Source organism: Oncorhynchus keta, chromosome 7, assembly GCF_023373465.1.
Source record: "Oncorhynchus keta strain PuntledgeMale-10-30-2019 chromosome 7, Oket_V2, whole genome shotgun sequence".
Lineage (NCBI taxonomy): Eukaryota > Metazoa > Chordata > Actinopteri > Salmoniformes > Salmonidae > Oncorhynchus > Oncorhynchus keta.
Genome location: NC_068427.1, coordinates 38,568,790 through 38,593,170, shown reverse-complemented (window position 1 = coordinate 38,593,170; position 24,381 = coordinate 38,568,790). Strand labels below are relative to the sequence as shown.

The 24,381-nt window shown below is 45.3% G+C and overlaps 1 protein-coding gene across 5 annotated transcripts in view; it reads left to right on the top strand.

The window, feature by feature from the left end:
* LOC118386425 (diacylglycerol kinase beta-like) overlaps positions 1–24,381 on the top strand; it is a 171,169-nt gene that overhangs the window by 42,558 nt on the left and 104,230 nt on the right. For 4 of the 5 annotated variants that reach the window (XM_052522797.1, XM_052522800.1, XM_052522799.1 and 1 more), the window contains 2 exons: positions 6,117–6,193; positions 24,124–24,144. In XM_052522797.1, coding sequence (XP_052378757.1) covers positions 6,117–6,193; positions 24,124–24,144 — 98 coding nt within the window. The remainder of the gene's footprint in view (positions 1–6,116; positions 6,194–24,123; positions 24,145–24,381) is intronic. The other variant, XM_052522798.1, reaches the window with a different exon arrangement.

Sequence of the window (24,381 nt, the reverse complement as noted above, 5' to 3'; positions counted from 1 at the left end):
GTTAGTGTCAGCTACCGCGAGACTGTTCTTGTTTTTGTGCTGGTTGTAGGGATAACTAGCTACAGTCTAGTTAGCTGAATGATCTACTTCATCAACTATTTTATGGTAAATGGAGTGGATTTACTGTAGCTTAAGTTGTCTCAGGCCATTACCTATTGTTAGTTGATTCAGGGAGCGAATATGATTGCTCAGATTAGAGATTTGCCTGGTGAGGGGCAAATGCTTTGCATACATGCATACATATGAAATGCACACCTGCCTGCATGTGTGTGAGTATGTGCATGCGAGCATAGATGTGATTGAGCATTTTCAGTGAATGAGAATGTCTTCTCAGTAAGTCAACTCACCTGTTTAGATAAGGGTTAGCTATCTTTGGTCCCTGCCTCACTACCGTGCCTCAGTATGACAGGCTGAGAGGTGACTGGCGTTGGGGGGATAAGGGTTAACTATCTATAGTCCCTGCCTTCCTGCCTGCCTCAGTATGACAGGCGTCGAGGTGACTGGCGTTGGGGGGATAAGGGTTAACTATCTATAGTCCCTGCCTTCCTGCCTGCCTCAGTATGACAGGCGTCGAGGTGACTGGCGTTGGGGGGATAAGGGTTAACTATCTATAGTCCCTGCCTTCCTGCCTGCCTCAGTATGACAGGCGTCGAGGTGACTGGCGTTGGGGGGATAAGGGTTAACTATCTATAGTCCCTGCCTTCCTGCCTGCCTCAGTATGACAGGCGTCGAGGTGACTGGCGTTGGGGGGATAAGGGTTAACTATCTATAGTCCCTGCCTTCCTGCCTGCCTCAGTATGACAGGCGTCGAGGTGACTGGCATTGGGGGGATAAGGGTTAACTATCTATAGTCCCTGCCTTCCTGCCTGCCTCAGTATGACAGGCTAACAGATGATTGCCATCAGGAGGAGGAGCGGGGAAACCCAGGGAGATATTAGCATGGCTGGGTGTAAAACACACCATGTTCCTGGTCCCTGTGACTCACACCCTGCCTGCTCAGGTAGTCACCTAACACCTAATTGGCCTTTGTTTTAGACAGAGGAGAGAGCAGGGTGTTCAGCCTCACTCCACACAGATGATTCATTTCGATAATGTATGCTATTTTTTCCCAAATCTAAACTACTGAGCTCACCTAACATAAACTGGACTGCTGTGTACTAGAGAGAGGAGAACGTGTGGGGCGTTCAATCCATGGAGATTGTCGTGACGTTGTATTAGTTAATGTGACGACTGTTGCTCATCGAATGATTACAAGTTTCTAATTGCGTGATTAACTGAATCAAGCAATTATTAACTCATTAACCTGGGGCACCATGGGAAAACTAGTTTTTATTGAGTTTCTATTTCCCAAATTAACTCAAAGAATATTTACAACAGCCGCTAATTAACCAGTCACCTCTACAATTTCGTTCCGTCGTATAGTCCGTGTGGCTGCAAGGACCCGGGTCTCACCAATGAGTTCGTACCACACCAATCTTAGTTGAATATTTATTTACGAGAAAGCTAAAATGATGATTAAAGATACACATAGACAAAACACATTATAGGCTATTGATTAGAACTTAGTATAACGGGCCAACACACTAAAATGGGGATTTCAAAGAGAGAGAGGAAAAAGAAAGTACACGAGGGAAATATACATTTGGGTGAATTTGTCAGCTATGCTATTCTAACCCTAGCCTTGCCCCAAACTGCCGCTCTTATGGGTCAGAATATAATGATGTAATTACGTGAGGGAGATCTCCGAGGATTCTCTGCGCAGAACGTTCAGGGGAACATTCAGGCTTCTCGATGACGCATTACTCCGGCGCACCTCTCTGATCGTCCTCCCGATGTCAGTGTCCTTTTGGCTTAGGAGTCTGTTCCCTCACCCTTGCTCTGGAAGGGGTCTTCTGAGGACAGACAACTCTGTAGCTCAGAGCTCACAGCGTTGGAATGAAACAGTGCCACGATTCGATGGGAGATGGAGGCTAGGTGGTTCAACTTGAATTCACCCGCTTAGACACAGCTACTCATCCGTAGCTTAGGTAGAAAAATATTTCTTTGTCTTCAAACTTGCGTTGCGTTTTGGGTTCGTTGACTTTTTAGACCTTGGCTGCAGCTTGGGTCACGTAGTCTTGTCTGTGAATTCTTTACTCACAGGTTTTATACCCTTGGGTCAGAAGTGGGCGTAACCGCCTTTAGGGCAATTCTCTGGGCGTACCAAGTGAGGGCAATGAGGGCAAGGTCTAGATTTCACTCAAATCAAATTTTAGACAACTTAACATTTAATCTTTACCAAAACATTCCCGTTGATTTGGACATTTTCCACACAACGTACAATGTATAAACATCAAACATATACTAGGAAAACTCTTCACGTTACAATGTTATCGTAATAACGTCATCTATTAACCTTTAATAACAAAACAAAAATGATATACATTTTCATATTTCATCTATCGTCATGACCACCCTTGTGGCTGACGGAAACCCTTGTTCCAAAGTCCCTTTATTTCATGTTTAATGTTCTGAGGCTGGTTCTCCATAGTAACAGGACAAAATACTTTGTCTGTGGCCTGAGATTTACCAGGGGCGTGAGGGGTCATAAAACCCCCACATCTTCAGACCCCTAGATCTCTCCTCCTCTGTTGGGGTTGAGAGATAATCTGTAGGGTTGTGGTCTCCTGTAACCTGACCTGATCAGGACAGTCATGACAACTCCAGAGATGATTCAGTATGCTATAGGGGTTTTTCTACCAAAGGGAGGAGAGAGGGGGGTGATTATCCAACCTATTAAGATATACCGTATCTAATTACATTTCTATGGTCTAACCCAACTCGGAGTCTGAGATAATTCTGTATGCCGTAAGATTTTTGTTGTATTAAAGAGAGAAAAGAGTGTGGGCATCCAAACCATCTCCACGGAGATGATTCACTATTGCAATCCTTACAACTTTCCTGGCTTAATTGGTCTATTTCTTTAATTAATTAGCTAAACTCATTTTTACCTCTATTAGATTTGCGCCTCATGATCTACCCTGATGATCTTCTCAGATACAGCTAGGGCCCAAAAGACAATCAGCATATCCAGCAGCATTTCCCCCACCCAATGATACACCTGGTGCCAAAACTACTAAACGAATGGATTTAATTGGACAATTACAATGCCAGATTGTATATGCTCCTTGATAAATAGTTTTCTACCCTCAGATTCTCAGACAGAAGCTAGAGTCGTTCTGGGAAGTCACACTTCCTAAATCTACATTGGCCTCATGGCTTTCTTATGTCATCGGCCGGCAAATATAGGTTTATGGTGGATACAGTGTCTGACAGTCTTCTACCCTATAGAACGTATTACAATATTTTCAAGTGTTGCACATGTAAAGTAGTCTTAAATTCTTACACAGTATGACGTGCATATCTTTGTCATGCACTGTATAAACTTGTAACGTCGTTCTTCGTTTGTAGAAAGAGAGTCGGACCGAAATGCAGCATGGTGGTTACTCATGACTTTAATGAACAAAGTGACACATGAAATAACTATACAAAATACAAAACAACAAACGGAACGTGAAACTTAATTACAGCCTATCTGGTGAAACTACACAGAGACAGGAACAATCACCCACGAAATACACAGTGAAACCCCGGCTACCTAAATACGGTTCCCCATCAGAGACAACAAGAATCACCTGACTCTGATTGAGAACCGCCTCAGGCAGCCAAGCCTATACAACACCCCTACTCAGCCGCGATCCCATATACTACAAACCCCAATACGAAAATACAATAACCCCATGTCACACCCTGGCCTAACCAAATATATAACGACAACACAAAATACAATGACCAAGACGTGACAAAACTCTCCCGTCACTCAATTTCAATTCAAGGCGCTTTATTGGCATGGGAAATATATGTTAACATTGCCAAAGCAAGTTAAGTAGATATTACACAAAAGTGAAATCAACAATACAAATGAACAGTAAACATTACACTCGCCTGCTACACTAACTACTTCTCAGCTAGAGTTCAGTGTGTAAAATCGGAGGGCTTGTTATCCGGACCTCTGGCAGTCGCTATGGGGGTGCCACAGGGTTCAATTCTCACTGCCCGCACCCGCCCAACTAGCATCACTACTCTGGACAGTTCTGACTTAGAATATGTTGACAACTATGTTGACAACTACAAATACCTAGGTGTCTGGCTAGACTGTAAACTTTCCTTCCAGACTCACATTAAGCATCTCCAATCCAAAGTTAAATCTAGAATCGGCTTCCTATTTCGCAACAAAGCCTCCTTCACTCATGCTACCAAACATACCCTCGTAAAACTGACTATCCTACCGATCCTTGATTTCGGCGATGCCATTTACAAATTAGCCTCCAACACTCTACTCAACAAATTGGATGCAGTCTATCACAGTGCCATTCGTTTTGTCACCAAAGCCCCATATACTTGTCATGGTCGTTGTATTGATGAGACCAAGGCGCAGTGTGATATGAATACATTCTTCTTTTAATAAAGAAAACCGTGCCGCTATATCGACCAAGTGCTGACATGAAACTACACATAGACAATAACCCACAAACTATCCCAGGCATATGGCTACCTATATATGGTCCCCAATCAGAGACAACGATAAACAGCTGCCTCTGATTGAGAACCAACCATAGACATAAAAACACCTAGACTGGAAAACCACCATAAACATACAAAAACACTAGACAGGAAAAAAACACATATATCACCCTTGTCACACCCTGACCTAACCAAAATAATAAAGAAAACAAAGATAACTAAGGTCAGGGCATGACAATACTACCCACCACTGCAACCTGTATGCTCTCGTTGGCTGGTCCTCGCTATATATTAGTCGCCAAACCCACTGGCTCCAGGTAATCTACAAGTCTTTGCTAGGTATAGCTCCGCCTTATCTTAGCTCACTGGTCACCATAGCAATATCCACCCATAGCACGCGCCTCAGCAGGTATATTTCATCCCCAAAGTCAAAACCTACTTTGGCCGCCTTTCCTTCCAGTTCTCTGCTGCCAATGACAGGAACGAATTGCAAAAATCACTGAAGTTGGAGACTTCTATCTCCCTCACTAACTTTAAGCATCAGCTGTCAGAGCAGCTTACCGTTCGCTGCAGCTGTACACAGCCCATCTGTAAATAGCCCATCCAACCAACTATCTACCTCATCCCCACATTTGTTTTTTTGTTTTTCTGCTCTTTTCACACCAGTATTTCTACTTGCACATCCTCATCTGCACATATATCACTCCAGTGTAAATTGCCAAATTGTAATTACTTTGCCACTATTGGCCTATTTATTGCCTTACCTCCTTACTTCATTTACATACACTGTATACAGATTTTTTTCTTCTATTGTGTTATTGACTGTACGTTCTATTGTGTTATTGACTGTACGTTCTATTGTATTATTGACTGTACGTTTGTTTATGTCATGTGTAACTCTGTGTCGTTGTTTTTGTCGCACTGCTTTGCTTTATCTGGGCCAGGTTGCAGTTGTAAATGAGAACTTGTTCTCAACTGGCCTACCTGGTTAAATAAAGGTGAAATAAAAAAACACATAAAAAAAACTCCCAGAAGTTCCAAAATAATAAAGACATTTCAAATGTCATATTATGTATATATACAATGTAACAATGTGCAAATGGTTAAAGTACAAAGGGGAAAGTAAATAAACATAAATATGGGTTGTATTTACAGTGGTGTTTGTTCTTCACTGGTTGACCTTTTCCTGTGGCAACAGGTCACACATCTTGCTGCTGTGATGGCACACTGTGGTATTTCACACAGTAGATATGGGAGTTTATCAAAATCGGGTTGTTTTTTAATTATTTGTGGATGTGTGTAATCTGAGGGAAATATGTGTCTCTAATATGGTCATACATTTGACAGGAGGTTAGGAAGTGCAGCTCAGTTTCCACCTCATTTTGTGGTCAGGGTGCACATGGCCTGTTTTCTCTTGAGAGCCAGGTCTGCCTACAGTAATCTTTCTCAATAGCAAGGCTATGCTCACTGAATCTGTAGAGTCAAAGTTTTCCCTGACTTTGGGTCAGTCACAGTGGTCAGGTATTCTGCCACTCACTCTCTCTCTTTCTCAGATTCCACCAAGAAGCTGAAGGATGTTCTGGGGGAGTTTCACGGTGAAGGAGTCCTCTCCAAGTACAATCCTGAGCAGGTACAGTACGTCTCTGCCTCACCCCTTTCCTCCCTTATACCTCTCCTCTCCCCTCCTCCTTGACCCTCCTTTCCTCTCACCCCAGTTCTCCTCTCCTCCCCTATTTTCTCCTCCCCTACCCTTCCTGAGGGAGATCAATAGATTAGTTATGTTATTAAGACCCTGGTTATCCCATGACTCAGTCCTTAGCTCCATCACTGAAACGCTTAGTCATCCCCTCCATTTAGAGTGTAATGAGGTGAGAAACACTTCCTCCCTCCCTTGCCCTCACCATCAACGTGCCTCTGATGCCCTTTAGCCTCCACGGTGACGACAGAGGGGACACGCGTTACGTCATCGTGGTAACGAGGATAGGTGGCGCTGTCATTCTATTATGGTCTGTCTGGATGGGTCACCACTCCACTTCCCCGGTCCCTAACCCTACTCATTTCTAATCTCCTGCCCCCTTTCCTTCTAATAACTCCAGCATCATGACATGAGTAACAGCCTCACAGCGGCTGGATGGCGCCATCAGAGCCCCAGTCGCACTCAGACATCATGTGGCCTGTGGTGTCATCACCAGACCCAGCGAGGGCAGGCGAAGGGCTGCTGGTATTCTCTGCATTGTGTGGCAAGGAGCGAGGTAACTCTTGTGCTCGTGTAATCCATTAGTCGTTCTCTTGGTGACTCATCAATCCTTGCCTGTTCTGGAAGCTGCCTTGAATGCCGGTGACAAACCATCAGTGGAGTTGCCTCCCCCCGCCTCCGACCGCCTCCGACTGTATTTCTTCATGACAGATGAGCGATAAGGCGGACAGGGGACTGTAAATTAAAGGGTGGAGGTGTTTCCACACACATACACACACACACTTTCCACAGGAGGCACTGACGGAGGGAACATCAATCAGATGGAGTATAATTTATGACTGTGTCATTCAGTTGAGCTCATCTCGCTGTGAGACTGTCATCCCTGAGGATGTATGTCACTTTAGTGACCGAGGACCCCAGGAGTGACAAGAACTAATGTTCCTTTAATACATATTGAGAACACAGACAGGGTTGGGAGCCAGGGTTTAATACATCTTGAGAATGCAGACAGGGTTGGGAGCCAGGGTTTAATACATCTTGAGAATGCAGACAGGGTTGGGAGCCAGGGTTTAATACATCTTGAGAATGCAGACAGGGTTGGGAGCCAGGGTTTAATACATCTTGAGAATGCAGACAGGGTTGGGAGCCAGGGTTTAATACATCTTGAGAACACAGACAGGGTTGGGAGCCAGGGTTTAATACATATTGAGAACACAGACAGGGTTGGGAGCCAGGGTTTAATACATCTTGAGAATGCAGACAGGGTTGGGAGCCAGGGTTTAATACATCTTGAGAATGCAGACAGGGTTGGGAGCCAGGGTTTAATACATCTTGAGAATGCAGACAGGGTTGGGAGCCAGGGTTTAATACATCTTGAGAATGCAGACAGGGTTGGGAGCCAGGGTTTAATACATCTTGAGAATGCAGACAGGGTTGGGAGCCAGGGTTTAATATGTATTGATACTACAGGCAGGGTTGGGAGCCAGGGTTTAATATGTATTGATACTACAGGCAGGGTTGGGAGCCAGGGTTTAATATGTATTGATACTACAGGCAGGGTTGGGAGCCAGGGTTTAATATGTATTGATACTGCAGGCAGGGTTGGAAGCCAGGGTTTAATATGTATTGATACTACAGGCAGGGTTGGGAGCCAGGGTTTAATACATATTGACAATACAGGCAGGGTTGGGAGCCAGGGTTTAATACATCTTGAGAATGAAGACAGGGTTGGAAGCCAGGGTTTAATACATCTTGAGAATGCAGGCAGGGTTGGGAGCCAGGGTTTAATACATATTGACAATACAGGCAGGGTTGGGAGCCAGGGTTTAATATGTATTGAGAACACATACAGGGTTGGGAGTCAGGGTTTAATACATATTGAAAACACAGACAGGGTTGGGAGCCAGGGTTTAATACATCTTGAGAATGCAGACAGGGTTGGGAGCCAGGGTTTAATACATCTTGAGAATGCAGACAGGGTTGGGAGCCAGGGTTTAATACATCTTGAGAATGCAGACAGGGTTGGGAGCCAGGGTTTAATACATCTTGAGAATGCAGACAGGGTTGGGAGCCAGGGTTTAATACATCTTGAGAATGCAGACAGGGTTGGGAGCCAGGGTTTAATACATCTTGAGAATGCAGACAGGGTTGGGAGCCAGGGTTTAATACATCTTGAGAATGCAGACAGGGTTGGGAGCCAGGGTTTAATACATCTTGAGAATGCAGACAGGGTTGGGAGCCAGGGTTTAATACATCTTGAGAACACAGACAGGGTTGGGAGCCAGGGTTTAATACATCTTGAGAATGCAGACAGGGTTGGGAGCCAGGGTTTAATACATCTTGAGAATGCAGACAAGGTTGGGAGCCAGGGTTTAATACATCTTGAGAATGAAGACAGGGTTGGGAGCCAGGGTTTAATACATCTTGAGAATGCAGACAGGGTTGGGAGCCAGGGTTTAATACATCTTGAGAATGAAGACAGGGTTGGGAGCCAGGGTTTAATATGTATTGATACTACAGGCAGGGTTGGAAGCCAGGGTTTAATATGTATTGATACTACAGGCAGGGTTGGGAGCCAGGGTTTAATACATATTGAGAACACAGACAGGGTTGGGAGCCAGGGTTTAATACATCTTGAGAATGCAGACAAGGTTGGGAGCCAGGGTTTAATACATCTTGAGAATGAAGACAGGGTTGGGAGCCAGGGTTTAATACATCTTGAGAATGCAGACAGGGTTGGGAGCCAGGGTTTAATACATCTTGAGAATGCAGACAGGGTTGGGAGCCAGGGTTTAATACATCTTGAGAATGCAGACAAGGTTGGGAGCCAGGGTTTAATACATCTTGAGAATGAAGACAGGGTTGGGAGCCAGGGTTTAATACATCTTGAGAATGCAGACAGGGTTGGGAGCCAGGGTTTAATACATCTTGAGAATGAAGACAGGGTTGGGAGCCAGGGTTTAATACATCTTGAGAATGAAGACAGGGTTGGGAGCCAGGGTTTAATACATCTTGAGAATGAAGACAGGGTTGGGAGCCAGGGTTTAATATGTATTGATACTACAGGCAGGGTTGGAAGCCAGGGTTTAATATGTATTGATACTACAGGCAGGGTTGGGAGCCAGGGTTTAATATGTATTGATACTACAGGCAGGGTTGGAAGCCAGGGTTTAATATGTATTGATACTACAGGCAGGGTTGGGAGCCAGGGTTTAATACATATTGAGAACACAGACAGGGTTGGGAGCCAGGGTTTAATACATCTTGAGAATGCAGACAAGGTTGAGAGCCAGGGTTTAATACATCTTGAGAATGAAGACAGGGTTGGAAGCCAGGGTTTAATACATCTTGAGAATGCAGACAGGGTTGGGAGCCAGGGTTTAATATGTATTGATAATACAGGCAGGGTTGGGAGCCAGGGTTTAATACATATTGACAATACAGGCAGGGTTGGGAGCCAGGGTTTAATATGTATTGAGAACACATACAGGGTTGGGAGTCAGGGTTTAATACATATTGAAAACACAGACAGGGTTGGGAGCCAGGGTTTAATACATCTTGAGAATGCAGACAGGGTTGGGAGCCAGGGTTTAATACATCTTGAGAATGCAGACAGGGTTGGGAGCCAGGGTTTAATACATCTTGAGAATGCAGACAGGGTTGGGAGCCAGGGTTTAATACATCTTGAGAATGCAGACAGGGTTGGGAGCCAGGGTTTAATACATCTTGAGAATGCAGACAGGGTTGGGAGCCAGGGTTTAATACATCTTGAGAATGCAGACAGGGTTGGGAGCCAGGGTTTAATACATCTTGAGAATGCAGACAGGGTTGGGAGCCAGGGTTTAATACATCTTGAGAACACAGACAGGGTTGGGAGCCAGGGTTTAATACATCTTGAGAATGCAGACAAGGTTGGGAGCCAGGGTTTAATACATCTTGAGAATGAAGACAGGGTTGGGAGCCAGGGTTTAATACATCTTGAGAACACAGACAGGGTTGGGAGCCAGGGTTTAATACATCTTGAGAATGCAGACAGGGTTGGGAGCCAGGGTTTAATACATCTTGAGAATGCAGACAAGGTTGGGAGCCAGGGTTTAATACATCTTGAGAATGAAGACAGGGTTGGGAGCCAGGGTTTAATACATCTTGAGAATGCAGACAGGGTTGGGAGCCAGGGTTTAATACATCTTGAGAATGAAGACAGGGTTGGGAGCCAGGGTTTAATACATCTTGAGAATGAAGACAGGGTTGGGAGCCAGGGTTTAATATGTATTGATACTACAGGCAGGGTTGGAAGCCAGGGTTTAATATGTATTGATACTACAGGCAGGGTTGGGAGCCAGGGTTTAATACATATTGAGAACACAGACAGGGTTGGGAGCCAGGGTTTAATACATCTTGAGAATGCAGACAAGGTTGGGAGCCAGGGTTTAATACATCTTGAGAATGAAGACAGGGTTGGGAGCCAGGGTTTAATACATCTTGAGAATGCAGACAGGGTTGGGAGCCAGGGTTTAATATGTATTGATACTACAGGCAGGGTTGGGAGCCAGGGTTTAATATGTATTGATACTACAGGCAGGGTTGGGAGCCAGGGTTTAATATGTATTGATACTACAGGCAGGGTTGGGAGCCAGGGTTTAATACATCTTGAGAATGCAGACAGGGTTGGGAGCCAGGGTTTAATACATCTTGAGAATGCAGACAGTGTTGGGAGCCAGGGTTTAATATGTATTGATACTACAGGCAGGGTTGGAAGCCAGGGTTTAATATGTATTGATACTACAGGCAGGGTTGGGAGCCAGGGTTTAATACATATTGAGAACACAGACAGGGTTGGGAGCCAGGGTTTAATACATCTTGAGAATGCAGACAAGGTTGAGAGCCAGGGTTTAATACATCTTGAGAATGAAGACAGGGTTGGGAGCCAGGGTTTAATACATCTTGAGAATGCAGACAGGGTTGGGAGCCAGGGTTTAATATGTATTGATAATACAGGCAGGGTTGGGAGCCAGGGTTTAATACATATTGACAATACAGGCAGGGTTGGGAGCCAGGGTTTAATATGTATTGAGAACACATACAGGGTTGGGAGTCAGGGTTTAATATGTATTGAGAACACAGACAGGGTTGGGAGCCAGGGTTTAATATGTATTGATACTACAGGCAGGGTTGGGAGCCAGGGTTTAATATGTATTGAGAACACAGACAGGGTGGGATCCAGGGTTTTATATGTATTGATACTGCAGGCAGGGTTGGGAGCCAGGGTTTAATATGTATTGAGAACACAGACAGGGTTGGGAGCCAGGGTTTAATATGTATTGAGAACACATACAGGGTTGGGAGTCAGGGTTTAATACATATTGAAAACACAGACAGGGTTGGGAGCCAGGGTTTAATACATCTTGAGAATGCAGACAGGGTTGGGAGCCAGGGTTTAATACATTTTGAGAATGCAGACAGGGTTGGGAGCCAGGGTTTAATACATCTTGAGAATGCAGACAGGGTTGGGAGCCAGGGTTTAATACATCTTGAGAATGCAGACAGGGTTGGGAGCCAGGGTTTAATACATCTTGAGAATGCAGACAGGGTTGGGAGCCAGGGTTTAATACATCTTGAGAATGCAGACAGGGTTGGGAGCCAGGGTTTAATACATCTTGAGAACACAGACAGGGTTGGGAGCCAGGGTTTAATACATCTTGAGAACACAGACAGGGTTGGGAGCCAGGGTTTAATACATCTTGAGAATGAAGACAGGGTTGGGAGCCAGGGTTTAATACATCTTGAGAACACAGACAGGGTTGGGAGCCAGGGTTTAATACATCTTGAGAATGCAGACAGGGTTGGGAGCCAGGGTTTAATACATCTTGAGAATGCAGACAGGGTTGGGAGCCAGGGTTTAATACATCTTGAGAATGAAGACAGGGTTGGGAGCCAGGGTTTAATACATCTTGAGAATGCAGACAGGGTTGGGAGCCAGGGTTTAATACATCTTGAGAATGAAGACAGGGTTGGGAGCCAGGGTTTAATACATCTTGAGAATGAAGACAGGGTTGGGAGCCAGGGTTTAATATGTATTGATACTACAGGCAGGGTTGGAAGCCAGGGTTTAATATGTATTGATACTACAGGCAGGGTTGGGAGCCAGGGTTTAATACATATTGAGAACACAGACAGGGTTGGGAGCCAGGGTTTAATACATCTTGAGAATGCAGACAAGGGTTGGGAGCCAGGGTTTAATACATCTTGAGAATGAAGACAGGGTTGGGAGCCAGGGTTTAATACATCTTGAGAATGCAGACAGGGTTGGGAGCCAGGGTTTAATATGTATTGATACTACAGGCAGGGTTGGGAGCCAGGGTTTAATATGTATTGATACTACAGGCAGGGTTGGGAGCCAGGGTTTAATATGTATTGATACTACAGGCAGGGTTGGGAGCCAGGGTTTAATACATCTTGAGAATGCAGACAGGGTTGGGAGCCAGGGTTTAATACATCTTGAGAATGCAGACAGTGTTGGGAGCCAGGGTTTAATATGTATTGATACTACAGGCAGGGTTGGAAGCCAGGGTTTAATATGTATTGATACTACAGGCAGGGTTGGGAGCCAGGGTTTAATACATATTGAGAACACAGACAGGGTTGGGAGCCAGGGTTTAATACATCTTGAGAATGCAGACAAGGTTGAGAGCCAGGGTTTAATACATCTTGAGAATGAAGACAGGGTTGGGAGCCAGGGTTTAATACATCTTGAGAATGCAGACAGGGTTGGGAGCCAGGGTTTAATATGTATTGATAATACAGGCAGGGTTGGGAGCCAGGGTTTAATACATATTGACAATACAGGCAGGGTTGGGAGCCAGGGTTTAATATGTATTGAGAACACATACAGGGTTGGGAGTCAGGGTTTAATATGTATTGAGAACACAGACAGGGTTGGGAGCCAGGGTTTAATATGTATTGATACTACAGGCAGGGTTGGGAGCCAGGGTTTAATATGTATTGAGAACACAGACAGGGTGGGATCCAGGGTTTAATATGTATTGATACTGCAGGCAGGGTTGGGAGCCAGGGTTTAATATGTATTGAGAACACAGACAGGGTTGGGAGCCAGGGTTTAATATGTATTGAGAACACAGACAGGGTGGGATCCAGGGTTTAATATGTATTGATACTACAGGCAGGGTTGGGAGCCAGGGTTTAATATGTATTGAGAACACCGACAGGGTTGGGAGCCAGGGTTTAATATGTATTGATACTACAGGCAGGGTTGGGAGCCAGGGTTTAATATGTATTGAGAACACAGGCAGGGTTGGGAGCCAGGGTTTAATATGTATTGATAGAACAGGCAGGGTTGGGAGCCAGGGTTTAATATGTATTGAGAACACAGACAGGGTTGGGAGCCAGGGTTTAATATGTATTGAGAACACAGATAGGGTGGGAGCCAGGGTTTAATACATCTTGAGAACACAGACAGGGTTGGGAGCCAGGGTTTAATACATCTTGAGAACACAGACAGGGTTGGGAGCCAGGGTTTAATACACATTGAGAACACAGACAGGGTTGGGAGCCAGGGTTTAATACATCTTGAGAATGCAGACAAGGTTGGGAGCCAGGGTTTAATACATCTTGAGAATGAAGACAGGGTTGGGAGCCAGGGTTTAATACATCTTGAGAATGCAGACAGGGTTGGGAGCCAGGGTTTAATATGTATTGATAATACAGGCAGGGTTGGGAGCCAGGGTTTAATACATATTGACAATACAGGCAGGGTTGGGAGCCATGGTTTAATATGTATTGAGAACACATACAGGGTTGGGAGTCAGGGTTTAATATGTATTGAGAACACAGACAGGGTTGGGAGCCAGGGTTTAATATGTATTGATACTACAGGCAGGGTTGGGAGCCAGGGTTTAATATGTATTGAGAACACAGACAGGGTGGGATCCAGGGTTTAATATGTATTGATACTGCAGGCAGGGTTGGGAGCCAGGGTTTAATATGTATTGAGAACACAGACAGGGTTGGGAGCCAGGGTTTAATATGTATTGAGAACACAGACAGGGTGGGATCCAGGGTTTAATATGTATTGATACTACAGGCAGGGTTGGGAGCCAGGGTTTAATATGTATTGAGAACACCGACAGGGTTGGGAGCCAGGGTTTAATATGTATTGATACTACAGGCAGGGTTGGGAGCCAGGGTTTAATATGTATTGAGAACACAGACAGGGTTGGGAGCCAGGGTTTAATATGTATTGATACTACAGGCAGGGTTGGGAGCCAGGGTTTAATATGTATTGAGAACACAGACAGGGTTGGGAGCCAGGGTTTAATATGTATTGAGAACACAGATAGGGTGGGAGCCAGGGTTTAATACATCTTGAGAACACAGACAGGGTTGGGAGCCAGGGTTTAATACATCTTGAGAACACAGACAGGGTTGGGAGCCAGGGTTTAATACACATTGAGAACACAAACAGGGTTGGGAGCCAGGGTTTAATACATCTTGAGAATGCAGACAAGGTTGGGAGCCAGGGTTTAATACATCTTGAGAATGAAGACAGGGTTGGGAGCCAGGGTTTAATACATCTTGAGAATGCAGACAGGGTTGGGAGCCAGGGTTTAATATGTATTGATAATACAGGCAGGGTTGGGAGCCAGGGTTTAATACATATTGACAATACAGGCAGGGTTGGGAGCCAGGGTTTAATATGTATTGAGAACACATACAGGGTTGGGAGTCAGGGTTTAATATGTATCGAGAACACAGACAGGGTTGGGAGCCAGGGTTTAATATGTATTGATACTACAGGCAGGGTTGGGAGCCAGGGTTTAATATGTATTGAGAACACAGACAGGGTGGGATCCAGGGTTTAATATGTATTGATACTGCAGGCAGGGTTGGGAGCCAGGGTTTAATATGTATTGAGAACACAGACAGGGTTGGGAGCCAGGGTTTAATATGTATTGAGAACACAGACAGGGTGGGATCCAGGGTTTAATATGTATTGATACTACAGGCAGGGTTGGGAGCCAGGGTTTAATATGTATTGAGAACACAGATAGGGTGGGAGCCAGGGTTTAATATGTATTGAGAACACAGACAGGGTTGGGAGCCAGGGTTTAATATGTATTGATACTACAGGCAGGGTTGGGAGCCAGGGTTTAATATGTATTGATACTACAGGCAGGGTTGGGAGCCAGGGTTGAATATGTATTGATAATACAGGCAGGGTTGGGAGCCAGGGTTTAATATGTATTGATACTACAGGCAGGGTTGGGAGCCAGGGTTTAATATGTATTGATACTACAGGCAGGGTTGGGAGCCAGGGTTTAATATGTATTGATACTACAGGCAGGGTTGGGAGCCAGGGTTGAATATGTATTGATAATACAGGCAGGGTTGGGAGCCAGGGTTTAATATGTATTGATACTACAGGCAGGGTTGGGAGCCAGGGTTTAATATGTATTGATACTACAGGCAGGGTTGGGAGCCAGGGTTTAATATGTATTGATACTACAGGCAGGGTTGCGAGCCAGGGTTTAATACATCTTGAGAATGAAGACAGGGTTGGGAGCCAGGGTTTAATACATCTTGAGAATGAAGACAGGGTTGGGAGCCAGGGTTTAATATGTATTGATACTACAGGCAGGGTTGGAAGCCAGGGTTTAATATGTATTGATACTACAGGCAGGGTTGGGAGCCAGGGTTTAATACATATTGAGAACACAGACAGGGTTGGGAGCCAGGGTTTAATACATCTTGAGAATGCAGACAAGGTTGGGAGCCAGGGTTTAATACATCTTGAGAATGAAGACAGGGTTGGGAGCCAGGGTTTAATACATCTTGAGAATGCAGACAGGGTTGGGAGCCAGGGTTTAATATGTATTGATACTACAGGCAGGGTTGGGAGCCAGGGTTTAATATGTATTGATACTACAGGCAGGGTTGGGGGCCAGGGTTTAATATGTATTGATACTACAGGCAGGGTTGGGAGCCAGGGTTTAATACATCTTGAGAATGAAGACAGGGTTGGGAGCCAGGGTTTAATACATCTTGAGAATGCAGACAGGGTTGGGAGCCAGGGTTTAATATGTATTGATACTACAGGCAGGGTTGGGAGCCAGGGTTTAATATGTATTGATACTACAGGCAGGGTTGGGGGCCAGGGTTTAATATGTATTGATACTACAGGCAGGGTTGGGAGCCAGGGTTTAATACATCTTGAGAATGCAGACAAGGTTGGGAGCCAGGGTTTAATACATATTGAGAATGAAGACAGGGTTGGGAGCCAGGGTTTAATACATCTTGAGAATGCAGACAGGGTTGGGAGCCAGGGTTTAATATGTATTGATACTACAGGCAGGGTTGGGAGCCAGGGTTTAATATGTATTGATACTACAGGCAGGGTTGGGAGCCAGGGTTTAATATGTATTGATACTACAGGCAGGGTTGGGAGCCAGGGTTTAATACATCTTGAGAATGCAGACAGGGTTGGGAGCCAGGGTTTAATACATCTTGAGAATGCAGACAGTGTTGGGAGCCAGGGTTTAATATGTATTGATACTACAGGCAGGGTTGGAAGCCAGGGTTTAATATGTATTGATACTACAGGCAGGGTTGGGAGCCAGGGTTTAATACATATTGAGAACACAGACAGGGTTGGGAGCCAGGGTTTAATACATCTTGAGAATGCAGACAAGGTTGAGAGCCAGGGTTTAATACATCTTGAGAATGAAGACAGGGTTGGGAGCCAGGGTTTAATACATCTTGAGAATGCAGACAGGGTTGGGAGCCAGGGTTTAATATGTATTGATAATACAGGCAGGGTTGGGAGCCAGGGTTTAATACATATTGACAATACAGGCAGGGTTGGGAGCCAGGGTTTAATATGTATTGAGAACACATACAGGGTTGGGAGTCAGGGTTTAATATGTATTGAGAACACAGACAGGGTTGGGATCCAGGGTTTATTATGTATTGATACTACAGGCAGGGTTGGGAGCCAGGGTTTAATATGTATTGAGAACACAGACAGGGTTGGGAGCCAGGGTTTAATATGTATTGATACTACAGGCAGGGTTGGGAGCCAGGGTTTAATATGTATTGAGAACACAGACAGGGTGGGATCCAGGGTTTAATATGTATTGATACTAAAGGCAGGGTTGGGAGCCAGGGTTTAATATGTATTGAGAACACAGACAGGGTTGGGAGCCAGGGTTTAATATGTATTGATACTACAGGCAGGGTTGGGAGCCAGGGTTTAATATGTATTGAGAACACAGACAGGGTTGGGAGCCAGGGTTTAATATGTATTGAGAACACAGATAGGATGGGAGCCAGGGTTTAATACATCTTGAGAATGCAGACAGGGTTGGGAGCCAGGGTTTCATACATCTTGAGAACACAGACAGGGTTGGGAGCCAGGGTTTAATACATCTTGAGAATGCAGACAAGGTTGGGAGCCAGGGTTTAATATGTATTGATAATACAGGCAGGGTTGGGAGCCAGGGTTTAATACATATTGACAATACAGGCAGGGTTGGGAGCCAGGGTTTAATATGTATTGAGAACACATACAGGGTTGGGAGTCAGGGTTTAATACATCTTGAGAATGCAGACAGGGTTGGGAGCCAGGGTTTAATACATCTTGAGAATGCAGACAGGGTTGGGAGCCAGGGTTTAATACATCTTGAGAACACAGACAGGGTTGGGAGCCAGGGTTTAATACATCTTGAGAATGCAGACAAGGTTGGGAGCCAGGGTTTAATACATCTTGAGAATGAAGACAGGGTTGGGAGCCAGGGTTTAATACATCTTGAGAACACAGACAGGGTTGGGAGCCAGGGTTTAATACATCTTGAGAATGCAGACAGGGTTGGGAGCCAGGGTTTAATACATCTTGAGAATGCAGACAAGGTTGGGAGCCAGGGTTTAATATGTATTGATACTACAGGCAGGGTTGGGAGCCAGGGTTTAATACATATTGAGAACACAGACAGGGTTGGGAGCCAGGGTTTAATACATCTTGAGAATGAAGACAGGGTTGGGAGCCAGGGTTTAATATGTATTGATACTACAGGCAGGGTTGGGAGCCAGGGTTTAATACATATTGAGAACACAGACAGGGTTGGGAGCCAGGGTTTAATACATCTTGAGAATGCAGACAAGGTTGGGAGCCAGGGTTTAATACATCTTGAGAATGAAGACAGGGTTGGGAGCCAGGGTTTAATACATCTTGAGAATGCAGACAGGGTTGGGAGCCAGGGTTTAATATGTATTGATACTACAGGCAGGGTTGGGAGCCAGGGTTTAATATGTATTGATACTACAGGCAGGGTTGGGAGCCAGGGTTTAATATGTATTGATACTACAGGCAGGGTTGGGAGCCAGGGTTTAATACATCTTGAGAATGCAGACAGGGTTGGGAGCCAGGGTTTAATACATCTTGAGAATGCAGACAGTGTTGGGAGCCAGGGTTTAATATGTATTGATACTACAGGCAGGGTTGGGAGCCAGGGTTTAATATGTATTGATACTACAGGCAGGGTTGGGAGCCAGGGTTTAATACATATTGAGAACACAGACAGGGTTGGGAGCCAGGGTTTAATACATCTTGAGAATGCAGACAGGGTTGGGAGCCAGGGTTTAATACATCTTGAGAATGAAGACAGGGTTGGGAGCCAGGGTTTAATACATATTGAGAACACAGACAGGGTTGGGAGCCAGGGTTTAATACATCTTGAGAATGCAGACAAGGTTGAGAGCCAGAGTTTAATACATCTTGAGAATGAAGACAGGGTTGGGAGCCAGGGTTTAATATGTATTGATACTACAGGCAGGGTTGGGAGCCAGGGTTTAATATGTATTGATAATACAGGCAGGGTTGGGAGCCAGGGTTTAATACATATTGACAATACAGGCAGGGTTGGGAGCCAGGGTTTAATATGTATTGAGAACACATACAGGGTTGGGAGTCAGGGTTTAATATGTATCGAGAACACAGACAGGGTTGGGAGCCAGGGTTTAATATGTATTGATACTACAGGCAGGGTTGGGAGCCAGGGTTTAATATGTATTGAGAACACAGACAGGGTGGGATCCAGGGTTTAATATGTATTGATACTGCAGGCAGGGTTGGGAGCCAGGGTTTAATATGTATTGAGAACACAGACAGGGTTGGGAGCCAGGGTTTAATATGTATTGAGAACACAGACAGGGTGGGATCCAGGGTTTAATATGTATTGATACTACAGGCAGGGTTGGGAGCCAGGGTTTAATATGTATTGAGAACACAGATAGGGTGGGAGCCAGGGTTTAATATGTATTGAGAACACAGACAGGGTTGGGAGCCAGGGTTTAATATGTATTGATACTACAGGCAGGGTTGGGAGCCAGGGTTTAATATGTATTGATACTACAGGCAGGGTTGGGAGCCAGGGTTGAATATGTATTGATACTACAGGCAGGGTTGGGAGCCAGGGTTTAATATGTATTGATACTACAGGCAGGGTTGGGAGCCAGGGTTTAATATGTATTGATACTACAGGCAGGGTTGGGAGCCAGGATTGAATATGTATTGATACTACAGGCAGGGTTGGGAGCCAGGGTTTAATATGTATTGAGAACACAGACAGGGTTGGGAGCCAGGGTTTAATATGTATTGAGAACACAGACAGGGTGGGATCCAGGGTTTAATATGTATTGATACTACAGGCAGGGTTGGGAGCCAGGGTTTAATATGTATTGAGAACACAGACAGGGTTGGGAGCCAGGGTTTAATATGTATTGATACTACAGGCAGGGTTGGGAGCCAGGGTTTAATATGTATTGAGAACACAGACAGGGTGGGATCCAGGGTTTAATATGTATTGATACTACAGGCAGGGTTGGGAGCCAGGGTTTAATATGTATTGAGAACACAGATAGGGTGGGAGCCAGGGTTTAATATGTATTGAGAACACAGACAGGGTTGGGAGCCAGGGTTTAATATGTATTGATACTACAGGCAGGGTTGGGAGCCAGGGTTTAATATGTATTGAGAACACTGGCAGGGTTGGGAGCCAGGGTTTAATATGTATTGATACTACAGGCAGGGTTGGGAGCCAGGGTTTAATATGTATTGATACTACAGGCAGGGTTGGGAGCCAGGGTTTAATATGTATTGATACTACAGGCAGGGTTGGGAGCCAGGGTTTAATATGTGTTGATACTACAGGCAGGGTTGGGAGCCAGGGTTTAATATGTATTGATACTACAGGCAGGGTTGGGAGCCAGGGTTGAATATGTGTTGATACTACAGGCAGGGTTGGGAGCCAGGGTTTAATATGTATTGATACTACAGGCAGGGTTGGGAGCCAGGGTTGAATATGTATTGATACTACAGGCAGGGTTGGGAGCCAGGGTTTAATATGTATTGATACTACAGGCAGGGTTGGGAGCCAGGGTTGAATATGTATTGATACTACAGGCAGGGTTGGGAGCCAGAGTTTAATATGTATTGATACTACAGGCAGGGTTGGGAGCCAGGGTTGAATATGTATTGATACTACAGGCAGGGTTGGGAGCCAGGGTTTAATATGTATTGATACTACAGGCAGGGTTGGGAGCCAGGGTTTAATATGTATTGATACTACAGGCAGGGTTGGGAGCCAGGGTTTAATATGTATTGATACTACAGGCAGGGTTGGGAGCCAGGGTTGAATATGTATTGATAATACAGGCAGGGTTGGGAGCCAGGGTTTAATATGTATTGATACTACAGGCAGGGTTGGGAGCCAGGGTTTAATATGTATTGATACTACAGGCAGGGTTGGGAGCCAGGGTTTAATATGTATTGATACTACAGGCAGGGTTGGGAGCCAGGGTTGAATATGTATTGATAATACAGGCAGGGTTGGGAGCCAGGGTTTAATATGTATTGATAATACAGGCAGGGTTGGGAGCCAGGGTTTAACATGTATTGATAATACAGGCAGGGTTGGGAGCCAGGGTTTAATATGTACTGATAATACAAGCGGGGTTGGGAGTCAGGGTTGAATATGTATTGATAATACAGGCAGGGTTGGGAGCCAGGGTTTAATATGTATTGATAATACAGGCAGGGTTGGGAGCCAGGGTTTGCTGTGCTGACGTGGTGGAGTGTTGTGGTTTGCTCTGGTGAGAGGTTTTCTGTAATAGATATAGTGAAGTTTTTTAATGCAATTTTTAAAAAATTCTTTCTCTTGGCTTTATTGGCTCAGGTAGTAAGGCCTCTCCCCCTCAACCTGATCTTTCACCCCCATCATAACCTTTACCCTCATCCTGACCTTTTACCCCCAACATAACCTCTCTCTGTCATGACTGCATGTGCCAGACATGCATTCAAAGCTGTCCAATTTTAACCATAAATATATCCAAATTGTGAGTATGGTGACACGCCCCGCTAGCGTGTACAATTTTTTTTTACCCTCTTGTTGTGTTGGCATGGGTTCCACAATGAATTTGATTGATTTGTCAAGGCCATCACTGCTAGCAGGGAGATGTAGACAGCTTGATGGAGACATTCCAGAAATGCCTATCAAATCCTTGTGGGTGCTCTTATTGCAGACAAGCATGTCTTTCTCATGACATGACCTTACGACTCTTATTTGTTTTTTGGGATTTGTTTCTGGAAAGTGTGCATTTTTCTCAAAATCTGCTGTAAAGTAAATTAAGTGAATATTTTGGTAGCTTCACCAAATAAGGAGAAGAGAGGAGGAGTGATATGAATGATGGTTCCGCAGGTCTGGCCTGCCAGCCCACTGCTCTCTCTCTCTCTCTCTGCCTCTGTCTCTGTCTGTCTCTGTCTGTCTGTCTGTCTCTCAGGGTTAGATCCACGGCACAGAGCCCAGGGAGGATCAGTAAGACACTGAACTGAATAGAGAGTTGCTATTAAGATGGTAGTAGACTGATAGAAACTGATAGAAAGGGTTGCTAGGTAACCTGAATTAATGCTTTATGTTCCAAAACGTTTGTGTTTTGAATGACTAATACATAGCGCATGCAAGTGAATTAGTTTCATACATATTTGGTGTGAACTGTGGCACACAGATATTGTCAGTAAAAAGTTCAGAGATTGGATGTTTACGTACATGTGTGGGTGTTGAGAGAATGAGGACTAGCTTTCAAAAGAGCCTCCGGCAGTAAGAATGTTATGACATCACGCCTGATTAACCCTAACCGTTGCTGCTGCCGCTTACTACTGCTGCCAACCCCATGTCTCCGTACCCCCCACTATGATGTAACCCCATGTCTCCGTACCCCCCACTATGATGTAACTACATGTCTCCTTACCCCCCACTATGATGTAACCCCATGTCTCCTTACCCCCCACTATGATGTAACTACATGTCTCCTTACCCCCCACTATGATGTAACCCCATGTCTCCTTACCCCCCACTATGATGTAACCCCATGTCTCCTTACCCCCCCACTATGATGTAACTACATGTCTCCTTACCCCCCACTATGATGTAACCCCATGTCTCTCCTTACCCCCCCACTATGATGTAACTACATGTCTCCGTACCCCCCCCACTATGATGTAACCCCATGTCTCTCCGTACCCCCCACTATGATGTAACTACATGTCTCCTTACCCCCCACTATGATGTAACCCCATGTCTCCCCCCCCCACTATGATGTAACTACATGTCTCCTTACCCCCCACTATGATGTAACCCCATGTCTCCTTACCCCCCACTATGATGTAACCCCATGTCTCCTTACCCCCCACTATGATGTAACTACATGTCTCCTTACCCCCCACTATGATGTAACCCCATGTCTCCTTACCCCCCACTATGATGTAACTACATGTCTCCTTACCCCCCCACTATGATGTAACCCCATGTCTCCTTACCCCCCCACCATGATGTACCTACATGTCTCCTTACCCCCACTATGATGTAACTACATGCCTCCTTACCCCCCCACTATGATGTAACCCCATGTCTCCGTACCCCCCCACTATGGTGTAACCCCATGTCTCCTTACCCCCCACTATGATGTAACCCCATGTCTCCTTACCCCCCACTATGATGTAACTACATGTCTCCTTACCCCCCACTATGATGTAACCCCATGTCTCCTTACCCCCCACTATGATGTAACTCCATGTCTCCTTACCCCCCCCCACTATGATGTAACCCCGTGTCTCCTTACCCCCCACTATGATGTAACCCCATATCTCCTTCTTACCCCCCACTGTGATGTAACCCCATGTCTCCTTCTTACCCCCCACTGTGATGTAACCCCATGTCTCCTTCTTACCCCCCCCACTATGATGTAACCCCACGTCTCCTTACCCCCCACTATGATGTAACCCAGATGTCTCCTTACCCCCCACTATGATGTAACCCCATGTCTCCTTACCCCCCCACCATGATGTAACTCAATGCCTCCTTACCCCCCACTATGATGTAACTCCATGTCTCCTTACCCCCACATGATGTAACCCAGTGTCTCCTTACCCCCCACTATGATGTAACCCCATGTCTCCTTACCCCCCACTATGATGTAACCCCATGTCTCCTTCTTAACCCTCCCACTATGATGTAACCCCATGTCTCCTTCTTAACCCCCCCCACTATGATGTAACCCCATGTCTCCTTCTTACCCCCCCCACTATGATGTAACCCCATGTCTCCTTCTTACCCCTCCACTATGTTGTAACCCCATGTCTCCTTCTCACCCCCCCCACTATGATGTAACCCCATGTCTTCTTCTCTCCCTTTCTCCCCACTATGATGTAACCCCATGTCTCCTTCTTACCCCCCCACTATGATGTAACCCCATGTCTTCTTCTCTCCCTTTCTCCCCCCCTCCCCACTGTCAAACAGAAGCAAGACGTTCTCAACCAAGTAAGCCACAGCCCCTGCTGGGGGTCTGCATGGTCTGTGGTTTCTGTGTCTTACTCTACAGACTGCACGTAACATACTGAACCCTGTATCATCAGAGACACCAACCCAACCCGCTGTCACCACCAGTCAGAGGGCACAGGTTAAAGATTAGGGGTCAGGTCCAGTGCTGATTTTTGTGTCTAACATACTGCATGTAACATACATAACTCTATCCCATCAGAGACGTTTGTAACATGA